At 38.4% G+C, this 21,603-nt stretch overlaps 1 protein-coding gene across 1 annotated transcript; it reads left to right on the forward strand.

Annotated features, from left to right (window-relative positions):
- Nucleotides 1-182: 182 nt before the first annotated feature.
- Nucleotides 183-20,635, forward strand: SLC17A5 (solute carrier family 17 member 5). Its single transcript, XM_080616609.1, has 11 exons — nt 183-360; nt 3,882-4,078; nt 5,533-5,766; nt 6,254-6,341; nt 6,843-6,929; nt 8,161-8,279; nt 9,190-9,348; nt 9,854-9,986; nt 11,635-11,782; nt 17,167-17,257; nt 19,035-20,635. Exons 1-11 carry the CDS (start codon nt 276-278, stop codon nt 19,170-19,172), a joined length of 1,479 nt encoding a protein of 492 aa, XP_080472735.1. The 5' UTR covers nt 183-275; the 3' UTR covers nt 19,173-20,635.
- Nucleotides 20,636-21,603: the final 968 nt, after the last annotated feature.

The following is a 21,603-nucleotide window of genomic DNA, read 5'->3' on the forward strand; positions in this document are numbered from 1 at the left end:
GGTGTCCATCACTCTCGCCTCGCAGGAGGGACCGCGGGAGGGCGGGGCCGTCCGCGCCGCAGATGGGTGGGCTAGCGCAGGTCTTGCCCTCACCAAAGATGGCCACCGGAGTGGTGCTGGGCTGCGGCTGAAGCCGTTTCCGCCAGGCAGCACCCGTCATATGACCGCCGGAGGCTGCAGCTGCCCGGCGCACAGTGGGGTGAGCGGGCTGCGGCGCGGTGGGCTGTGCTCCTGTCCTCTTAGCGGTGGCGGCCGGCAGCCTGGCCCTGGGCGCGATGGGCGGTCTGGGTGGCAGCGAAATGGAGACCGAGGAGGGAGAGGACCGCACCCCGCTGCTGAAGGAGTCCCAGCTCGACACGGGTGAGGGGAGCGAGAGGTGGCACCGAGGGCAGCTGCTCCGGCTGGCCGTGCCCAGCCGAGCCCCCGCCTCCCTGCGGACCTGCCGGCCCGGGGCTGCAGAGCACGGTAGTGCCGTGGAGGGCGGGCAGGGCCGGGCCGGGCCGCGGCGCCTCCTCGGCGGTGCCGCGCCCCGTGTGTCGCGGCGTCGCGTTGCCATGGAGCCCGAGCCGAGAGCTTCCCGGTGGGGCTATTTCCTCGCCTGCCGCAGCGGTTGCTGGCTGGCGCCCGCGATCCCCTGTTAAGAGTAACAACAGCGGCCCTGTGTCCCGTAGCGGCGGCGACCGTGGCCTCGGGGCTTCACCTTCTTGCCCCGTGCCGTTAGATGTGTCTGATCTCCGGGACACGGTGGTGTCAGCGTTAGGTCAAACGCGGCCTTGGGTCCTGACGCGGGTCCGGGCTTTGTTCCCGGTGGGAACCGGCGCGCAGCCTCTTTCCCGAGTTCGGGTGTGAATACCTGCCCTTGGCTCCGTGTCTTTTCTGGGGAGACAAGTGACTAACTCCAGCTTAAACGCTGGTTTAATCGTTAATGACCGCTGGAGTCCTCCAAGGTTATGGCGGAATTTCACTTTAAGGCAGAATTTAAACAGATAACCACTTGCAGATTGGTTATCTGTTTAAAAGAAACCAGATTGCTTGTTATGGAAGTGGTTGCCTGCATTGTTTTATTTCCCAGAATGTACAAACTGTGAGAGTAAGGTGGGATTTTAAGGGTTGGTTTGTTGGTTTGTTTTGGGTTTTTTTGATATGCCGTGCAAAAATACTCTAACCTACTTGGAAAACATAACTGCAGCAAGAGGGGCCGCTGTCAAAATCATAGAATCTTTAGGCTGCAGAAGACCTTTAAGACCATTAAGTCCAACCATGAATGAGTTTTAAGTGCCAGAAAGATAAATTTTAGTTCGAGTCAGTTATTAAAGCAATACATTCTTAAGTTTGCACAATACATCATGCTCCAGTTGAGGTGGTTCACCTCACCCACAAGGAAAAATACAGCAGAAGAGCAACTTCCTTTAACTGCCATGCAACTTGCAGCACAGACCTGCATTTCCTTAGCTGAAGAAGATTCTTCAACTGCAGTTATAGTTGCAGTATTATAAAACATGCCCCTTAAATCAGAATTAACTATAGATGTAGGACCCAAGGTTACCAATCAAGGTAAGACCTTGAACATCATGGTTAGCTACCTTGAACGTTGTGGGGTGAAGGGGTGAATGTCTGTGTGGTTTTGATTATAGCAACCTCCTGAAGAGGTGGGTGACTGAAATGCATCTGGAATCTTCTTGAATCTTCTGTTCCGTTAACTTGATCTAATATTTTCAGGTATTGCAAATGCACTTGCTGGAAAGACAGGGAAGCAATAATTTAGCAGTCATTTGTTTCAGACTTGCAGATTTACATGCATATAGATTTTTTATGATAAACTATTTATGATTGAAAAAAATCTGACATGAATTATCTTAAGTTCTTGCACATCCATCCTGTGGAGCTTCTCTCTGGACAAGGTGAATAGCAGCAAGAGGCTTCCAGAGGAATAATAATGGATGTTCCAGTTAATCTGCATTTCCAAGGAAGGGTTACATCATCAGTGTGATATTCAACCTTCTGTTATTACTGTTTAACCCCAGCAAATACAGGCAGTGGAAAGGTTAAATAACTTTACCTGTAATTATGTTAATTGTTATAAATTATATGACTATACTTTTTATACTTAAGGCAAATTGCTTTTTAAAGAACAATAAAGAACAATGAAGCTGCTTGACTGGTTTTTGTTCAGTAAGCACTTCCTGCTCTTGGTGCTTATTGTTTTTAAAGTAAGCAATAAAATCTTGGCTGCTTTCCTTCATGTCACTTAAAAATCGGGTACACCTTTCTCTCATGCTGCTGAGGCAACACTTGCAATTACTGCAGGTCTGGAAGGCATTTTGTGTCTTTGCACAGTAGCGTCACTTATTACTCATTTACTAAATGAACATAGCAAATACAGCATCTCTGTGTCATTTTAACAACTTGTGCAGCCATAATGAGCTTCACACAAAGTTGATCAGGGTTAGAGACTTCAAAAATGGGTAAATTCTACTGCTTTCTTGAAAAATACAGTCTTGCAGATAGGCTCTGTTGGTGCCCCCTCTGAAAAATACAAAATCACATAGGCTTATTCCTTGTTTCAAGGAAGTTACTGGGAAGGGGACAGTAGGTAGCTTATCTACAGGGCATGTATTTAGCTTCTTACAGCAGATCAGAGGATCCAGTCAAGAAATATACTGCAGTAGCAGATGAAGTTCCAGTCAATCCTGTTTTTCATAGATATCTTTATTTGTTTAACATGAATTCCGAATACTCAGAGAAAGATGAGATCATTGTAGAGTGATGTAATACCTGCAGGTGCTGATCCCAAACCCTCCTGGAGTTTCAGACATCCAGGTTATAAAATTTTCCACTAGCACCATAATTTCCTCACAAGACTGGAAACTCCACCCTTAACTATTTGTAAATTCAGCAGATTCTTCAAGTAGTTTCTCAACACTGGCATTTCCGCTCAGTAGGTTCAGGCATTCCCAGTTCATAAAGAATATCTGCAGACTTTAAACTGTAATTTGTATAGATACGAAATTCATTGCCACTGATCATGTGCTGGCCAAGTTACAGTTCAACTCTGATAAACAATCTCTGCCAAATGCTGTTGTGTACTACTGTAGAAGTGAATCAATAACTGTGTTGCAGTTCAAAGTCTGATGTATATGTTTAAACAGCTGACAGAATCAACTTAGTACCACAACGCAGGTTTTATGATGAATCTAAGACTCATTTTTGTCTGTCGCCTTCATTATTGTATGGTGACTGTGGCAGAGTGACGTACTGGGCAACTGAGAAACTTGCTGTTTCACAGTGCCACCACAGTATTTGCCATCCCCTTTCTGCCAGTTTTCTCTGTTTGGCAGCTGTCAGCAAATGTGTATGCCTTTATAAGTAAGCTTAAAGAAGGAAAAGTTGTCCTAGAAGACGGCCTAGAATCTCAGTGACTGTTCTTTAACACTGAAAGCCCTTGTTTTTCTTGATCTGTTTTCACATATGTGACAGGCTTCCCACTAATCTTGGTGTTCTTTTAGTGTGAAGTTCTAATTAAAAAAAAAAAAAGCTGTATTTTGGAGAGGACTTTTGAAACCATGTTTCTAAATCCATTTCTGCAGACCACACACCACACTTCCACTGCAGCCCCACTTGTGCAAGTAGCTGACAGTTGTCTAAACTAGAATTACATTTGCTTCGCACATCAGTAGAAAAGTGGGCTTTTGGTTTTTTTTTCACCCACCCTCTACCTCTATTGAATACACCCCTTAAGACTAGAACAGCTAGCGCTTTTTTTTTTATCTATTTTTTTGTCACCCATAAATTTCTGAGATTATTAGTGAAAATTGCTTATTTGTTGCTCTTATTTTGTTAGGTTCTGTTAAAACGAAATGTTTTATTTACTCTCATTTCAGTCCCTGCATGCTGCTCAGCTCGCTACAATCTAGCACTACTGGCCTTTTTTGGGTTCTTCCTCCTGTACGCATTACGAGTGAACCTGAGCGTTGCTCTGGTGGATATGGTAGAACCTAACACAAGCTTAGCAAAGAATACGACTTCCAATGTGTGTCCAGAGCATTCTTCCACCATAAATGTTCCTCGCAACACAACGGTGAGGTCTCAAACATACTGTCCTGTAATGTGGCATGTAAAGTTGTTTTAATAAAGTCTGTGACTGATGACTTATGCTTGGGTGGCAAGAGAACAGGCTGCATTTTACTGGATGGCGTTTTCAGCTGTTCTTTTAAAGCTATTCTAAAAAATAATAACCTTAAACTGACTAGCTAATTTAGAAGTCTGTGCTAAAGGTCAGGGGTTTTTTTTACGTACATCTTTTGTGTGCTATTCCTTACAAATTGGCTAATCTGACCTTGTAGATCTTCTATGACTCACTGTTTTATATGCCAATGATCAACTGTTACATCTGCGTCACAGTTCTCATTGCTGTCTATATTTGCCTGGTTTTTGTACAGTCTCAATGACATGAAATTTCATTGCAAATTAACATGTTATATTTTTCTGTTCACTTCTTTGATCTATTTCTGAGATCATAATTCTTGTCTTTATATCCTTTATCTCTGACTTCCCTTCCAGTAATCCTTAAAAATCACATTTTTTAACCAAATGGAACTGTTGGATACAAAAAAATGCTTTAAAATGAAACAAAAAAAACCCAAACCACACACCAACTTTGTAAATTCAAACTTATATAGATCTCATCTTATAATTGAAGCTTATTACTGAGCACTTTTACCATCTCCCTGCCTTCATTTTGTTTGCTTGTTTAGAGATAATTTATTATTTATCATGAGCAAATTATGACTGCAGACTTTACGGGAAGAAGATTCTGTCTCATCACTTCTGTGAAATGTATGCTGCTCACTTAGATGCCCAAAAAATAGGATTTTTGGAAAAGACCCCAAACTTCAAAACCACTTTATTGGGCAACAGTTCATGTCTTCTTGCTGACTTCCTTTATAGCTTCAGTCTCTCTCTGCTTTTATTTCTTTGTCTGCTAAACTCATCTTCCCTCTGTTGTGCTTTTCCCATTCGTCCACTCTACCCTTGTGAGTCCTGTCCTTGGCTGTTCTTTTCCTTAATATTAAATTTAAGCATCTGCATTTCTGTGTTTGCTTTTCTGTCCATAACTTTTCTGCAGGAAAAGCCATTTTCTAGAGCGTGGTAGAATGTCCACACTGTGATACAGAAGTAGGATTCACTCTCAAGCAGAGTACGTAGTTTGTGCCTGTGTCATCTAACCCAAGTTGCTTAGAACTCAAAATGGAGTAACTGCCCAAGCACTTTTATTTCATGTTGTGATAATTTTCATACTTGGGCTAGATATGTCTGGACAGACTGTAAACTACCTGAATTAGCTTTCAGCACAACCTTCATTGCAGTATAGATGTGTGTAGAAGAAGGAGACCCTAGGGAAGAGGCCATGAAAGATTTGCAATTTAGGTATAAAGAACTAAACGATAGATCAAAGTTATGTAAATATGTACAAAAAACCTGCTGTTTTAAACTTACTGCTTGCTTCCCCCACATCCTCTCCCCTCTTTTTAGGGAGAAAAATACTCTTGGGATGCTGATACTCAGGGATGGATCCTTGGTTCTTTTTTCTATGGCTATATCATTACTCAGATTCCAGGAGGATATCTTGCAAGCAAAATTGGAGGAAAGCTGTTGCTGGGGTTTGGCATCTTTGGCACTTCTGTATTCACCTTGCTTACTCCCCTAGCTGCAAATCTGGGAGTTGGCTACCTCATAGCTGTTAGAGCCTTGGAAGGATTGGGAGAGGTAATGCTTTCTGTAACTTGAAAATGTACCTGAATGATATATTAATAAACTGTGGGCATTAGGCCCTGTGGGTGTCAGTAGTATAAGAATTGTTTCATTTTAAATAGCCTAGTTTTTATCTTTTTTAATAACTAAAACGTTTGCCCTGTATTCTAGCTTAAGCTGTTTGAATAAGAAAAAGTGGGGTTTTTGTAAAGATGTTTGAGACAAAACAAGATCTATCCCTCCTCATTTGTTAGAAACCCGGAGCTGAGAACAGTATTGTTTGTATTCTTGCAGCTTCTCCAGTACATATAGAATCAAAATCAGGAGAAATTAATTTTGCCTCCTTACTCTTATGCCTTGTGCGCTTTTTAAAAGTGATTTCTTACTAAACAAGTTAACTAACATACTGTACTGCTTTTTAATGAAATATGCTTTGAAATACGCAAAGTTGAAGTAGTTCTAAGATTGTTGCATTTCTACAGTATTAAATGTTGTTTTCTAGGGTGTTACCTTCCCAGCTATGCATTCAATGTGGTCTTCTTGGGCTCCTCCACTGGAACGCAGCAAGCTTCTTAGTATTTCATATGCAGGTGAGAAATTCCCACACTGATAATGGGATTATACATTTTTACTGCAGTAACAGGGAGAATTGACTTAAATCAAAGGGATTTATATTATAAATTTTAATTGGCGTTTAATCTGAAAAGCGTAACATTGAATTAAGTCTTGCTTAGCATTCATTATGTTCATTCATTCATGGTTTTTATAACCCTGAGAAAAGGCATTGATCTGCAACGAGGTATAAACTTCAGTCTTAACTTTGGTATAAAGTGATGCAAAGAGTTACTGTATAGCTAATATACAAGATACTATAAATAAAGGGCCTTGTGTGTCTTACTTGGAGCTGCCAAAGCATCTTCTCGTGCCTGTGTTTCTTTAAGGTGAAATGGCGGCCCTCTAGTGGTGGTAAGAATTTCTTTTCTGCATGATTAATTACAGAAGAAGGAAATAACTGAAATGCCGCTTAGCTTAAGGGGTCTATAGGAGACCTAATTGTTGTTTTTCCACTTTGTTTTGCTTTCTACTGATAGGTGCACAGCTGGGAACTGTTGTCTCTCTGCCACTGTCTGGTTTAATTTGCTACTATATGAACTGGATTTATGTGTTTTACATATTTGGTAAGTGGTGGGGAGGGTTATTGTTATTAAAGTACAATCCATATTCTTTTTGAAAAGCATGGTATATTACAAAACTTCTTCAAGTTTTAAAAATGTTTTTGCATGTATGGTTGCTATTTTATTCCTCCAGGGAAATTAGAGATATTTAAAGCTAAGTAGATTCTTGTGTGTGGCTTTGTAAGCCTTGCTTTCAATGAGCAAAGCTGTCTCTGACTTTGACAAAAGCTGGCATAAGTCAAATGCTCTTAGCTCTCCCAGCACTTGGAAATAAGAGGCTGAAATTTCTTATTTGAAGTGTGAAATTGAGTTAATAACTTTAATCCCAGGAACAAACTTATACTGTGAATGAAAGAACATGTGAAAAGTTACTGCTGGTTTAAATGGAAATTGTGCGGAAAATCTCTCTAGCAGAGAAGGAAGGAATGCCCAAAATGCAAGGCATAGCATATTTACTGTGAGTTATGTTCTAGAAGAAGCTCAAACACAGAAAATACTTCCTAACACTATGTCATAGAAGTAACTGATGCTTTTTATAGCTCTGTTTGTATATCTGAGCCATTTCATATTCTGCATGGGGATGGGAGGGTCGGAATAAAAGGCAAGGATTACACTTTTCTCAGCAAAACCACCTCCAATTTTTGTCTAAATAAAAAAGATTCAGAACAAAGAATTGGACAAAATGAAATAAGTTATGATGTTATAGTTATGTAAAAGTACAGTTGATTTGGACTGACTGTTGAAAGCTACCTTTTTCAAATGACAGGTCTGCGGTTGCCTTAATAAATAGGAGTATTGGTACATCAGTTAAGCTGTATGTAGTCATGTTCTGTTTATGTGCACAAGGTATTTTTTGTGATTAAGTTAATGTGATTTTTTTTTATTTCCTCTGGGTGAGCCATATCCTTGGTAGCTGTTCAGTGTGACTGATAAAAATACAGTATGGATGTGTATGCAACTTTCTTGCTATATGAGGCATTTCCAAGTGGAAAGGAAAAAACCCAAACACACGCACAAAAAAAGGCTTTCCTGCTCTTTATTATTGCCTCTAAATGTGCATTGTTAAGCAACTTTGGGGAACTACTGTCTGTAAGTAGATAGAAAAATACTATTCATTAAAATTAGGGCATTTGGAAAAAAGACTTCTAAATAAATCATCTGAGTGTGTTAATCACCCAATATCATTGCTTATGCTTTTATTTCTATTTCTTCATCCATCTTTTCCCAACAATAGGTGCACTTGGTGTACTCTGGTGGTTCTTCTGGATGTGGTTGGTTAGCGATACACCAGAAATTCACAGGAGCATTTCACATGCTGAAAGAGAATATATACTCTCTTCTCTAAAAGATCAGGTACAGCATTTTGGTATAGTCATACTTAACAAAGTAAAATCACAAACCAGTAATACTGTAATTAGTGTCATGCTCTGTTGATGTCTAGAAAAACATCCTTAATCTCAGGTAGAGGCAGAATTTGTCAAACAAAAAAATTAAAAATATAATGCAGTTGTGTAAGAGAGAAACAATCAGTAATCAAACAAAGCATTTATAATAATGCCATTTGTCACAGACACTGTTGAAATGCTTTTTAAATAAAAAGTTCAAGTCTACCAGTTCTCTTTAATCTAGATCCAGGCTTGTATACTGTCTTTAAACTTTACAACACAATGTTTTACAACTTTTTTGCCCTTCATGTGTCTTCTAGAGTAAGAAAGTGATCACTGCTAAGGGAGAAAACATTTTTAAAATGCTTACGAGCCGCTTCCTAAAGTGTGCATAAGAGTTTATTCCTGTAACTGGGGGTATGTATATACAACCTGTGAGGCTGTCTGAGAGATCACACTTAATATCTAGGATTAAGTAGGAAAGATTCAGCTAACTGAACACATAAGGCATGACTTTAAATAATCATTTATAGTAAAAGCTGGAGGCAACAAATCTCAATAAGGGAAGGCATATTTTTGAAACTCTAATTACAAAATGTAAAGTAATTGTCTTACTTTACAATAGTAAGATTGCAAAGTAGATGCAGTCTTACTATTAGTAGATGCAAAACAGAGCAGTAACATACATTCGGTGAGAGCTGAACACAATGGATCACTGCCGATGAGTCTCAGTCGATAGATGCATGTCACTTTATGTCCTTCAGAATGAGTTGTCAACATAGATTTGAGTAGGATCAAAACACTGTATTTAGGAAATCTTCATATCAATGTCCTGATCACTCTTTCTCTTCCCTTTTTCTCTGCCTTCTGCTTGCTAGCTTTCTACACAAAAATCTGTTCCCTGGAGACCTATACTGGAGTCCCTTCCACTCTGGGCTATCGTTGTGGCACACTTCTCTTATAATTGGACTTTCTACACTCTCCTTACGCTCTTGCCTACATACATGAAGGAGATCCTGCGATTTGATGCACAGGAGGTAAGATAAATAAAAGGATCTTTCTTCTGAATTGAAGAAATCAAATAATAGAGATCTTCCATGCTGTTTAGGATAGAGGAACCTGTTTAAGAACCTTGAAACATAAATACATAGCTTGGAAAATGGTAAAATAAACCCCCACATTTAAGCAGATGCATTGAAAATATTGCTTGCCTTCTAATTTCCACTGTTTTTTAAGGCCTTATTTGACATATAACTTAATGGTAGCTTTTGAAGATGAATGTTACCTATTTTTAGCTGCTCTGATTTAAAACAGTAACTATAAAAATATCTTTCTCTGTTGTATGGTTTGTATGATTGCTTCAGATTTTATAGCTTATGTTATGGTTTCTGAAATACTGTCTACGACTTCTTTGCTCGCTCATAAAGGAGAATATTTCCAGTTAAAAAGGAAAGAGAAAACTAAGGAAATCATTGGACAAGTGGTGTTTTTGAAAGTATTCCAGTGGTTTAACTGTCTCTTATTTGTTTTTCTCCTTAACAGAATGGGGTTTTGTCTGCCCTACCTTATTTTGGCTGCTGGTTATGTATAATTCTGTCTGGGCAAATTGCTGATTACTTACGGCAAAACCAGAACTTCTCCACTGTTTGTGTTCGCAAATGTTTTACCCTAATAGGTAGGTGCAAGTGTCTCCTCTATTTGGAACACATTGTAGTATCAATCTGGAAAAAATGAAGGGTTTGGGAAAGTAGTGTGACATTCTGCTACAAGGTTAGGCAGGATTGTGCGTGGCTTGAGAGGAGCAGCTTTGTTTGTACATTAATTTGCCAAGAGTAGATATTTTTCCATTAAAAAAAAAAAAGTGGTGATAACTGCTTGACAGAATGATCCGTTACAAGTTGCTTTCTCAAACTGAGAGAAGACAGTGTTCTGCATAAGTCTATTCCCAGCCCTGTGGTGTTCAGTGTTCTGTTTATTTAAGACTTATGTAACTGAATAGGAATACACTTGCAAAATTTACAGTTGCTATCAGGGTAGGAAGTCCAAGTATAGAACCCAAAATGGTCTTGACTAATTGGTAGGAGAGATGATCTGAAATCACCAAGAAATCAACAGCATCAGGTTATTAATGAATATAGAGAAAATGCTGTATTTAGGATAAAGAATTTGATTGCTGATTAAAAGAGGGAGCAGGAGAAAGAAGGAAAAAAAAAAAAAAAAAAAGGTTAGGCACAGGATCCACACAAGGTGCAGCCTGCTTTATGTATGCCCATCCTTCCTGCCTTCTCAATTTTGCTTATTCAGCTGCTTTCTTTAAAGCTGCTCTTATACTAAGTTCTCAAGATTTTTTCTTTCTATTTTTATTTTTTTTATTTTAATCCTACACCATTTTGATGACCCAGTTTACTGAAGGGCCTTACACCCAAGTATGTACAACAGAGGGGAGACAAGCTGTTGTGTTAGGAAAAGCAGTACTTAAGTTGGCTTCATCAACAAAAGCACATCCTTAGAGCTGTTTGCAGAGATTACAATAGAGTCATATAAATGGGCTGTGGTATAGGAAATGAGTACCAACGCTCACTGCAGATAGGAAGCAGCATGCACTGGCTCATGATGGCTGCTAAGCTGTTTTTCCAGTACCTGGTGTAGCATACCTAAAGCTAGACTGGGTTTTCTAAATTGTACAGCAGGCTCCAGCATAGATATTACCAGATGTGCAGATCTTGTAAATGTGAAATAAAACTCATTCTAGAATGTGCCTGCAGGATAAATACATATATGTATATATGTGTATATATATGTATATATGCATTTGTATGAACTTTTACAGCTTCACTTTATTATGGTCTGCAGAAGTCAGGGTTTGTTCCCAAAACCTGGAGAGTTAGACTGGGGATAATTTCTTTGGAATGCACTGTTCACCTACCAGTGTCAGCGTGGCTTCTATAATTTTTATAGCAATAAATAAATTTTCTGAAGTCACTTTAAGTATATTTGTGGGGTTTTTTTGTTGTTGTTGTTGTTTTGTTGGGGTTTTTTTGGTTTGTTTTTTTTTTTTTAATCTAGTTGAAGTTGGTTTTGTTGGTTTTTGTTTGTGTTTTTTTTTTGCAGCTAGAGTGGAATTTTTCTGGTCTGGCTGCAGTTTCCTGAGGCAGCAACAGGCTTGCAACCCATCTCTTCCTTACAGGCTGTAATGCGTGTAGTGCAGTGCTGGATTCTGTACACTAGGTGGTGGTGGAAGTTGTATAGAAAATGTATACACAGCTTGGAGTCAACGTGTCTCACGTTAGAAGTCCATTGATTCTAAGATTTCTGTCTTAAAGGAATGATTGGACCTGCAGTGTTCTTAGTAGCAGCTGGATTCATAGGGTGCAACTATGCACTGGCTGTTGCGTTCGTGACCATATCAACAACACTAGGAGGATTTTGTACATCTGGCTACAGCATAAACCATCTGGACATAGCACCTTCGTAAGTATTGGTGAAGCTATTTTTAGTGCATGTGATACATTTATGACTATGGTTATTTGGCTTTTTTATTGCTGGGGTGCCTGGAAACTTAGCTGTGGACCATGTGCTGTACAGACCTGGAATGGAAACACTGACACTGACTCAGATTACAGTATTAAGCACTCTATTTGCAAAACCTGCAAGTTTGGCAGAGGGTGTGACATGAACAACAGTTTAGAATAATTAAATTTTTTATCCTGCAGTAATAAATTAGATAATTCCTGTACTTATATTTACTAGATTTTTGTCCTGTTCATGATCTTTATAGGACAGCGTCATTGGAACAGCATGATATAAATAATTTTTTCACTCATATATTTCTCCATCAAAGACATCAAGCTTTAGCATGAACGTTACCATATTTAAGCACTGTGGTATAGTTAATCATTTGTATTTGAAAAACATTCTAAATACTGGTATCAAAACCTTGTTAGGAGTAGGTGACCCGCTATCAGTAAGTAACATTGCTCTTAAATTACTAACTTTTAAGAATGGAAAGTTAGATTTCATCCTATAATTTCTCCAATGTGTTACAAATGCAGAATCTGACAGATCACTCAGTTTCCTGAAGAGCATTGATGTGTGTGTGTTCTTTTGAAAGTCCACATAACCATTCTTTGCGCTAATAAAAGTCAAGTACTTTGCTTTGTCATTCATTTACCTATTTGTGGTAGCAAATGACTTAGAAGTCATTTGGTCCTGCTCATGTGTATTCTGTAGTAAGGTGTAAAATGAAAAGTGTAAATGAACATAAAATGTAAGTTTAAGTTTAAGTGAAGAGGGGAAAATACCATTTTGTGGAAATGTTACTTACAAAATAAATTCTTAAGATCTGGACAACTAATATGTGAGACAGGTCCAAATTGAAGATGGAATCCAGGTTTTGGCAATTGGAAGGATGGTGGTCGTGTCCACAGTGATGGACAAGTTTTGACTTAACAGATGGATATGGTATAGTAGGAGCTCAATTACTCTTGGCAGGTGAGATTAGGTAGCAAACAAGAGGGAAGGTGTCAATGGCCAACTATAAAAACCTTGTACTATGACCTGAATATGAAAGCTTCTGAGATGGACTTTGTTTTAAATCAAGTAGAATTACAAATTTAGAAAATGTAGTTGAAGTGGTGCATCTTGAGGTATTGTGGGCCATTATACAACTTCTGTTTCAAGCTTAGCTTTGCAGAACTACAACATTTAGTTTCCTAGAAATGTCAAATTTTGGCCGAGAATTGGAGTTGTTTATTTTTATGTCTTTGTGTTTAAAAATAGAAAACACAAGCATTAATGTCAAAAGGCATTACTACTGTAAGTTACTTAATGGCAGAACTTGGGTATCTGTGTAGTTTTGATTTGCCTCTTTTTCTCTGTGCATCACAAGCTAGTATTTTTGTCATTGTTTTAATATTCCCCTGCACAGAACCCTTTTCTTCACACAGTGCACAGGATGGATCCAACTCTAGAAATTACTTAGCACTATATGGAGTGGGAGACTGGCATTCATTCATTAAGTCCAAGTTTAAACATCTCATCTGAGAAACCAATGTTGGATCCAGTGAAACTAATTGAGGCCTAACTGATTTATCACGTGGTTCTGTATGCCTCTTCAAACTATTAAGTTCTGGTTTGCAAAAACAATATTACTCAGAATGCAGACAGAAGTCAGTGGAGCTGTGCTTTGAATATATGAATACTGCTGTTAAATACTCTTGAAATGAGATCCTGAGGATCTCAAATTGAGCATCTGGTAGGCACATACATTCTCAGCCTATGTTTTAACTTCATATCTGTAGGCTGGGCTTCACGTTGTCACTCCCATCTCTCAAGAGTGTTGTGAAAATAAACTAATACTGTGAAGAGCTGTACTGGAAGCATTTGGGATGATTAAAATTCTACTTGCAACAGCTGAATAGTATGCAGAAAGCAAGGCTCAGGTCCATGCATTGAGCAAGTGAAGTGAAACAAAATATTAAATGGTGCTCCTTAAGTGAGTACAATTCATCCTTTCCACTGAGTGCAACAGAGCTGTCACAGGAAAAAGGAAATCATGTAACTGCCTCTGTGAGTGAGGCACATGCACAAAGTACTTATGTATGCAGCTGATGGCTGAGGTTTCCAGAACTAGGACATTGTGTATGTTTTCTAATTTGAGAGAGATTTCACTCTGCATTACTAATGTGTTTATTTCAGGGGTCAATTAAATTTGTATGTGACAGCATAATGTTTTAGGTGTTGAAAAAAAGCACAAGAATCATGTGGGATGATGCTGATACACGTCAGCAGGCATAATTAGATTTACCACATGCACTGCTGCTGATCACTCTGACCAAATCCCACTCTATTCTTCCTACCCTCGACAAAGTCCTGCTTTTGTTCCCTTTGCATTTAAACCAGACAAGTTCCTCTAGCCCTTCTTTCCTTTCAGATAGGCTGAAGGGAGCATACTGATTACAAGTGCAGGAGAGGCAGGTATCTTGCTGATAGCTCAGAAGCTTTGGCCCGGCATTGCCTCTAGAGGTGAATGGCTGCGCGTGCGGAAAAACTTTCGTGGGTGGGAACGTGGTCAGGGTAGATTCTGTTTTACTGAAATCAGCAATTCTCTATTGAGTACATGCACTCTTTAATTCACAGTAAATCTGTTCAGATGGAGACAGAGGAAGAAAAGGGCCCTGTCCTTGTGACAAAGGTCATAGGAAAAAAAATTCTTTAAAACAGATACACAAAAACATCTACGAGAGGAAAAAGACTTCCCTTCTCCTCCTCTTCCCCCCCTCCCCCCCCCGCCCTTAACTTTTTGTGACTGTTTGAACTTTGTTGGATGAAATAGTCACGGCAGACATTCACAATTTCAAGGAAATGCTTGACATAGTTGTAGAAATCTGAAAATGGGGTCTGCATAAAATTGTGAAGGAAACTTCTGGTAAGAGTTTACCCAGAGCTTCATATTTATTGTTTTTAATTTACTGAAAGATATTAAAGTAACCAGAAGTGATTCCAAGCAGTTTCAAAATGCACTTAAATGCCTGTTTTAATTGGTTATGAGTATGTTGACTAGAATAGCAAAGGGTCCCTTATTGCTACTAAAATTTGCATTATGCCAAAGAAATAATGATCATATTCACAGAAAAAGTGAATGACAATACTGATACTGAAGGACAAACAATATGTGCTATGTGCTGATTGGTTTCTAACGTGTAATTGTAGTACCATCAGTGTGTTGAACTGGGGGGAGGGAGAGGTTGGGAGGGAGACAAGATTGCATATGTGGGGAGAACGTATTCTATTCTAGCTCTTAAGTTTCTTCATCAGTATGTTGCCACGATTACAATTTTAAGTACTGCTATTACCATGAGCCGTCATAATATTCCCATGGCTCCTGTTATACACTAAACACTTCACATATATCTCACACTGGGTTTTTTTTTTCACTCTTGATTTTATTACTTAACTGCTCTACAAGTCAATTTGTGTTTGGTTATCCCCACTGTGCCGTAAGAGCCTGACCAACAGCTTACTATTGGTCTTGCTCTACAGACATGTCACTTTTTGCTTTCCCATTTCATATGGGAGTCTCCACTGTACTGAGGGAGTGGCATAGCAGTTATCTGCATCAAACAGCGAGCGTTATCAAGCATGCAACCTATGTCAGAAACACCGGGCATAACCAGAGGCATTTAGCCAGCAATTGGTTGCCAGAGATCTTTGGTGTCCAGAGAAGCTATTAAACTATGTTTAGTTTTGAAAGCGTGTTTTGTCAGTATTGCAGTGCTTAAATATATTGAAGGCAAAATGCATTTGGTTCTGCCTAAAGGTTTTAAATGGAGTTTTGCTATAAGTGCTTCTCTTCCTAAGGGAAATATTTACACTTTCACATTCAGCTTCATAAAGATGTATTAATTCTTAAACACTTTCCAAGATAAGAAGACTATATGCTATGTTTATAAAAAATACAGATCATTTTAACTAAGGCATTGAAGCTCAGTCTGAAATACATTGCCACGCTTTAAACTGACATGTAGTGTTGACCTTCAGGAAAAAAAATCAGAGTGGGACTAGATAATTGATTCTGTTAGGGGAGAAAAAAAAAAAAAAAACAAAAAAACAAAAAAACCCAAAAACCATGCTTCTCTGATATTATTGGACTGGATATACGTATAACAACCTTTTGTAACAATGCTGTATGGTTAAATTCTCATGTTTTGGTAAATGTCAAGGCTATACGTCTCTCTTTGGAGATTAAATTATATCAGTAAGGACATAATTTCACTCTGCTAAACAGCCTAAAATGATCACTGGGAGATAACTCCTTTCTGCTATGGTAAACTGCAACTATTAGTATTTTGTATGATTCTTCAGCCAGCAAATCTGCCTTGAAAATCTGAAATGCAGGGATTTGTGCTCTAGTGGTTGGAAGGTTGAGCTTTGCTGTAGAAGTCTAGCTCTTATTTCTCTTCAGTCTCTCTCACAAGTCTGCACTTGTGGTACAGTTTCAAACTTTTGGTATTGCAACACCCCTATGAGAGAGATCTTTAATTACCTAGAGATGAGGTGCTGAGACTCAGATAATTAAGCAAGTAACCAGTTTTTCCCAGCAAATTTTTATGGCCGCTGGTGCATATGCATGCACATGTGTGTGATAGAGCAACATGTTTATGGAACAGGAAGCTTCAGAATGGAGCTGCAAGAATGGCAACCAGCAGAACTGGTTAAGTCAGACCCATTTACCGTTGGCCTTGACCCAGAGAAAGCTGAAGGGAAGTACTGCTGCAGCACTCTGAACTCGGGTCTTTGGAACACATGCTCCATCCCCACTGGTGATACTGCCTTCTTGGCAGATGCTTTTTGGCAGTGATACCTGAACAGACTCTTATTGTTGCAGAACAGCGCTCCATCATACTCCTTCAAGGCAAGCAATGTTTCTTTTCTAACATCTCCAATGGATTCATTCCAGACAGTTTGGTTGTGGCTTAGCGGAGGGGATGTGGGTTTGGATTAAGGATCCTGAGCAAAGCCGTGAGTAATTTAAGTTAAATTTCATAACTAGTCACTGGAAAATTGAGATGTGTAGAATCATAGATTCATTTAGGTTGGAAAGGGTCTTTAAGGTCATTGAGTCCAATCATTAACCTGACATTGCCAAGTCCACCACTAAACTGTGTCCCTAGAACTGTATGTACCAGATTGTCTGAGAGTTGTCACTGGAAAAAAAGCAAGCTATTCCCGGTGGGATATGTGTGTTTTAATTTGCATGGTCAAGCTGAGGCCTGTGTGATCAGGTTAGGCAAAATTGTTTCCATGACTGATAAACCAGGTAAGTTAAAAAGCAGCTGTAACAATTTCTCTTGCAGGTATGCTGGAATTCTCCTTGGGATCACAAATACTTTTGCTACTATCCCAGGAATGGTGGGGCCAGTTATTGCCAAGAACCTCACTCATAATGTAAGTCTGCTTACTATTCTTTTGGTTGTTTTATCTCCATTGAATAGGAATTCTGTCATCTCAAGTCTTGGAAGTCTTTTAATTTCTTCTAAGTGAAATCTGTGTTATACATATAAATCATACTGTTCCGTTGTTGTGAATGACTTGATTCCTAGCCTTTATTCTTCTGATTCTGATAAGGAAAATACAGGTAAAATTGAAGACCTGTAATAGGACTTTGAAACTGTATTGACTTGCCCCTTGTATTGTCTAGGAATAAAATGAATATGCTTCTATCACGGTAAAACTGTTAAAATGCCAACTAGATGAGACAATCGTGGTAATATTTTAGCAAATTCAGACAAGTTCTTACTTGTGTTTTCTAAAATCAGTCTCTTACATGAGGTGATGAGTTGTAAGGTCAGCATTTTTCAGATGAGAAACTAAATTCAAATGTATGGTTTTTATAATGCATCCCTCTGTATGCATGTTACAGGATTAGGATTAGGACATTCTGTGTAAGCTCTCTTTACTATGAGGGTGGTGAGGCACTGGCACGGGTTGCCCAGACAAGCTGTGGCTTCCCTTTCCCTGGCAGTGTTCAGGGCCAGGCTGGATGGGGCTTGGAGCAACCTGGTCTAGTGGAAGATGTTCCTGTCCATGGCAGGGGGCTGGAACTAGATGAGCTTTAAGGCCCCTTCTAACCTAAACCGTTCTCTCATTAGTATCACAAGACACCTAATTGGAACAGCGTTATATTTGACTTCCAAGATGGTTTAGTTGAAGGGTGATTTGCAGCAGAAAAAGGGAGTGAGGAGCTGTTTGTGGGGTTTTTGTGTTGGGTTTGGGTTTTTTTAATCAACTATATTAATGATTCTAAAATCTTTTAAGAAAGAAAGATGGGAGAAGTTTATTGATACAGTTGAATCTTTGGAGTTGGTGATCACTCCAATGATTTCCTTAAAAATAATATGGAAAAAGTCATTGATACATGAATAGCCAAACAAATTATTTCTTTCAGACATATTAATAAGTGGGATTTTTTTGTTTGTTTTTGTGGGGTTTTTTTGGTTGGTTGATTTGTGGTTTTATCCTATACTAATGCACTGTTCTGGTATTACTCTAGTTTTTGTAGTTAGATTAATTACAGATTTGTTACAGTAGTCATGAAATTAACCCCCCAACCTCACCATCCTCCCTCCTCCTCCCCAAAACCAAAAAAGCCCAACAACTTAAGACATCTACAGATATTACTTCTTTATTTGCTACCTGTGTCTTAAGGCCTTTCTTGAATACCAGATTTTAGAGGATTCCTCTTGAAATCTGAGAAAAGATAGCTACCTTGTTTGGGCCAAAAAGCTTATTGCTCTGGAATATCCACATGGTAGTCATTAGGAATAGCTTACTGCATAGTGCAGAGCACTTCAGCTCTTGGATTACCTGACTTGAAAGCAAGGTAGTGTTTCCTCTTACAGTAACATTCTCTGAGTTTGTGTAGTCTTTGTGCAAATGTGATTTTTGATATGAACATTCTGCATCTGAGATGAAAAAATGATCCAGATAGTCTAATGCAATTCTTATAGGACTGTCTGTATGAGCTGTATTAGTAAACTGAAATTAACTATGCTGCTGATTTGATCTTTTATGTTTACAATGTATTTATGTTGCTATGAAATCATGCTAAATAACATTTACATTTAAATAGGCAAAGCACATAGTGTCAGTTTAGAAATTACTTTTTCTTGAGTGTGGAGCTGCAAATTGACTGCTTTTTTTTTTTCTTTTCCCCTTTTGACAGAATACAGTGGGAGAATGGCAGACGGTTTTCTATATTGCTGCTTCTATTAATCTATTTGGAGCAATTTTCTTTGCATTATTTGCAAGTGGAGAAGTTCAGGACTGGGCAGTCAGTGGATATCACTTGCATAGAAACTGAAAGTGACATTGAAATACCGAAGTTGTGCTAAAACCCGATGTATTAGAATTATGTGACCAGAAAAGTGCCTTCCCTCCTGATGCCTAGAAGTCTTCAGAGCTTTTCAGTTAAACTGTTTTATTTGTGTATCTTTTGTAATGAAAATAATTTGACAGCATATGTGTGCTCTTTCCTAACAAGGAACTACTTGGATTAAATATAAGAGTTTCATGCTAGGCCTTGATATCAAATATATGATCAGAGACAACATTTTAAATCTCTGTGCTAGGCTCCAATTCTTTCCAGTTTTTAATTAATATTTTCTGAATTAATGTATAGGCAGATGTTTGTTGATATTGAAATGAGAGGAAAAAGCAAAGTGATTATGTAGTACTGTAAGGAGAAATGGCATGCAAAGAATTATACCCAAAAAAACCTGTTTCGATTTTCATAATGGTTTTTTGCTGGTTTTAGCTAGGTTTTTTGCTGTTTAAAAGTCTAGAAGAGCTCTAGTTTTCTACAGTCTTTTATAATGCTTTTTTTGTCAGGGTTTTAATTGATGTCTAAAACGCACACATAATTTTATTCTGATTAATGCACAAGGTTTTGATATATAAACATTCCCTGTTTCATGACTACAGCTTCACAACTGATATAGAGCAATGAGGAAGTAGAATATACTGTTGTGACTGACAGAATAAGCCATGTGTTACTACTTTGCTCTGTGGTGCAGGTTTTTTAAATAGGCCTTATTTTTATTCATCTGTGCAAAGAAGAAGCAGTGCAACTGTGGTTTAAATCTAGTCAGTGTGCAAGAGTGAACTAGAAATAGAATATCTGCATGCTTAAAATAACTTTCAGTTTGGCAGGGGTTTTTTTGTCTCTCTAAATTAACACAGTGGAATTCTTTCTTCTTGCGTGTAGATATATTTATCAGTTTATCAGTGTAAATGCAATAAATTAAGGCCAGTTTAGGGAATAATGAGGAAAACCAGTTCTCTAACAGAAACTCTGTTTGATAGTCAGATAAAAGTAGAGTAAAAAAGATCTAGTGCGATAACCTGATGCTGTTAGTCTCCTATTGACACAGAATTTGACACTCAAGAGTATACTTTACACAATATGCAATTAAATGCCACACAGTAGAAAACAGAGATTTTGTTAAGAACAAATGGCTGAGTAATCTTGTGCTCACAAAGCAAAGGAAAATTCCTGTGCCAAAGATTCTTGGATTGGAGCAACTAGGTAAAAAGAAAAATCACTGGGCTCTGGGTTTTTTGTTTACCACTAATCCAAAGAAAAGCCCAGTATGAAAGCTGCTCCATTGGAGCTTACCTTCCTTCATTTCTGGGAAATGGCATCTGCCTCTTCTTTTTAGCTTTAAGAGCCATTTTTTGACCTTCCTTGAAGTGTCATGTTCTCTGATGGTGGAACTGTGTTTAAATCTGCATTTGTGTCTGCAGCATTTCCACAATAAACTGTGTTCAGATTAAATTAGTAGTCAGTGGGAGCATGTTAAAGCTACATTGTGTCTTTAGTGTTTTTCACAATAAATGTAATTAATATTTACATGTGCATCTGTTGTTGAAAATGGCAGTCTCCCTGAAGTTAGAACACCATTCTCAAAAGTATGGTGAGCAAGACTGGGGACTGGATCAAGGGATGGTTAATATTTTCCTGGAAAATTACCTGCTTCAGAACTTTCTTGCCTAGCTTTACAGGTGAGTACTATCTTCCACCTGACACTCTATTAAAAGGAATAATTTCACTTGTGCTTACATAAATTTAGACTCTTTCAGTAGCCTTGTTTAAAAGGGGGGGGGGGGGGAGGAGGTTAAAAAAAGTTTCTGGATATAGATTACATTAATTTATGACTTTGCTTTTCTAGAGATTAGGAGCCATGACCTCTATGTACAGGGTTGCTGTTTTGCCTGTTCTGAAGTTAGAAACTTCAGCTTCCCACACTTTTAGTCTTTTTCTTTGAAAACAGTTCTGTTAAATATCAAAATTAAAAACTAGATATTAGAGAGTAAATGCAGTAGAAGCGAATGTAGACATTCACATGTCACGTGTCTGAAATAAGCCTGAACTAGATTCCGCCAAAACTGAATCAATTTTAGACATAGCAGCAACTGAGCAGCCTACAAATTTTTGACCTGGATACTAGATTTTTTTTCCTGGCTCATTTAATACACCATTGATACTAGTTTTTAATACTGTGTAACTTTTAAGCAAGCTTGGAAAGTGGGACTGAAAAAAATTGCTAAAATGCTCATATTGTTTCTAGACAACAGGCTAATTAACTCAATAGTACAGAACTATTTCCAATGTTATTTTAGAATATATCAAAACATAGGAAGGCATTCTTGCTCTTGATTCAGTGAGACACTGAAACAAGAATACTCACCAAAAACATTTAAGTTTTACTTTTCTGCATCTTTTTTACAAAAAG

The sequence above is a fragment of the Psittacula echo genome (assembly GCF_963264785.1).
Source record: "Psittacula echo genome assembly, chromosome: 4".
Lineage (NCBI taxonomy): Eukaryota > Metazoa > Chordata > Aves > Psittaciformes > Psittacidae > Psittacula > Psittacula echo.

Coding starts and splice junctions, on each gene's coding strand:
- SLC17A5 (XM_080616609.1), top strand. CDS start 276: ATGGGCGGTCTGGGTGGCAGCGAAATGGAGACCGAGGAGGGAGAGGAC. Junction 4,079..5,532: donor ATGTTCCTCGCAACACAACG/GTGAGGTCTCAA, acceptor CCCTCTTTTTAG/GGAGAAAAATACTCTTGGGA. Junction 8,280..9,189: donor TCTCTTCTCTAAAAGATCAG/GTACAGCATTTT, acceptor TCTGCTTGCTAG/CTTTCTACACAAAAATCTGT.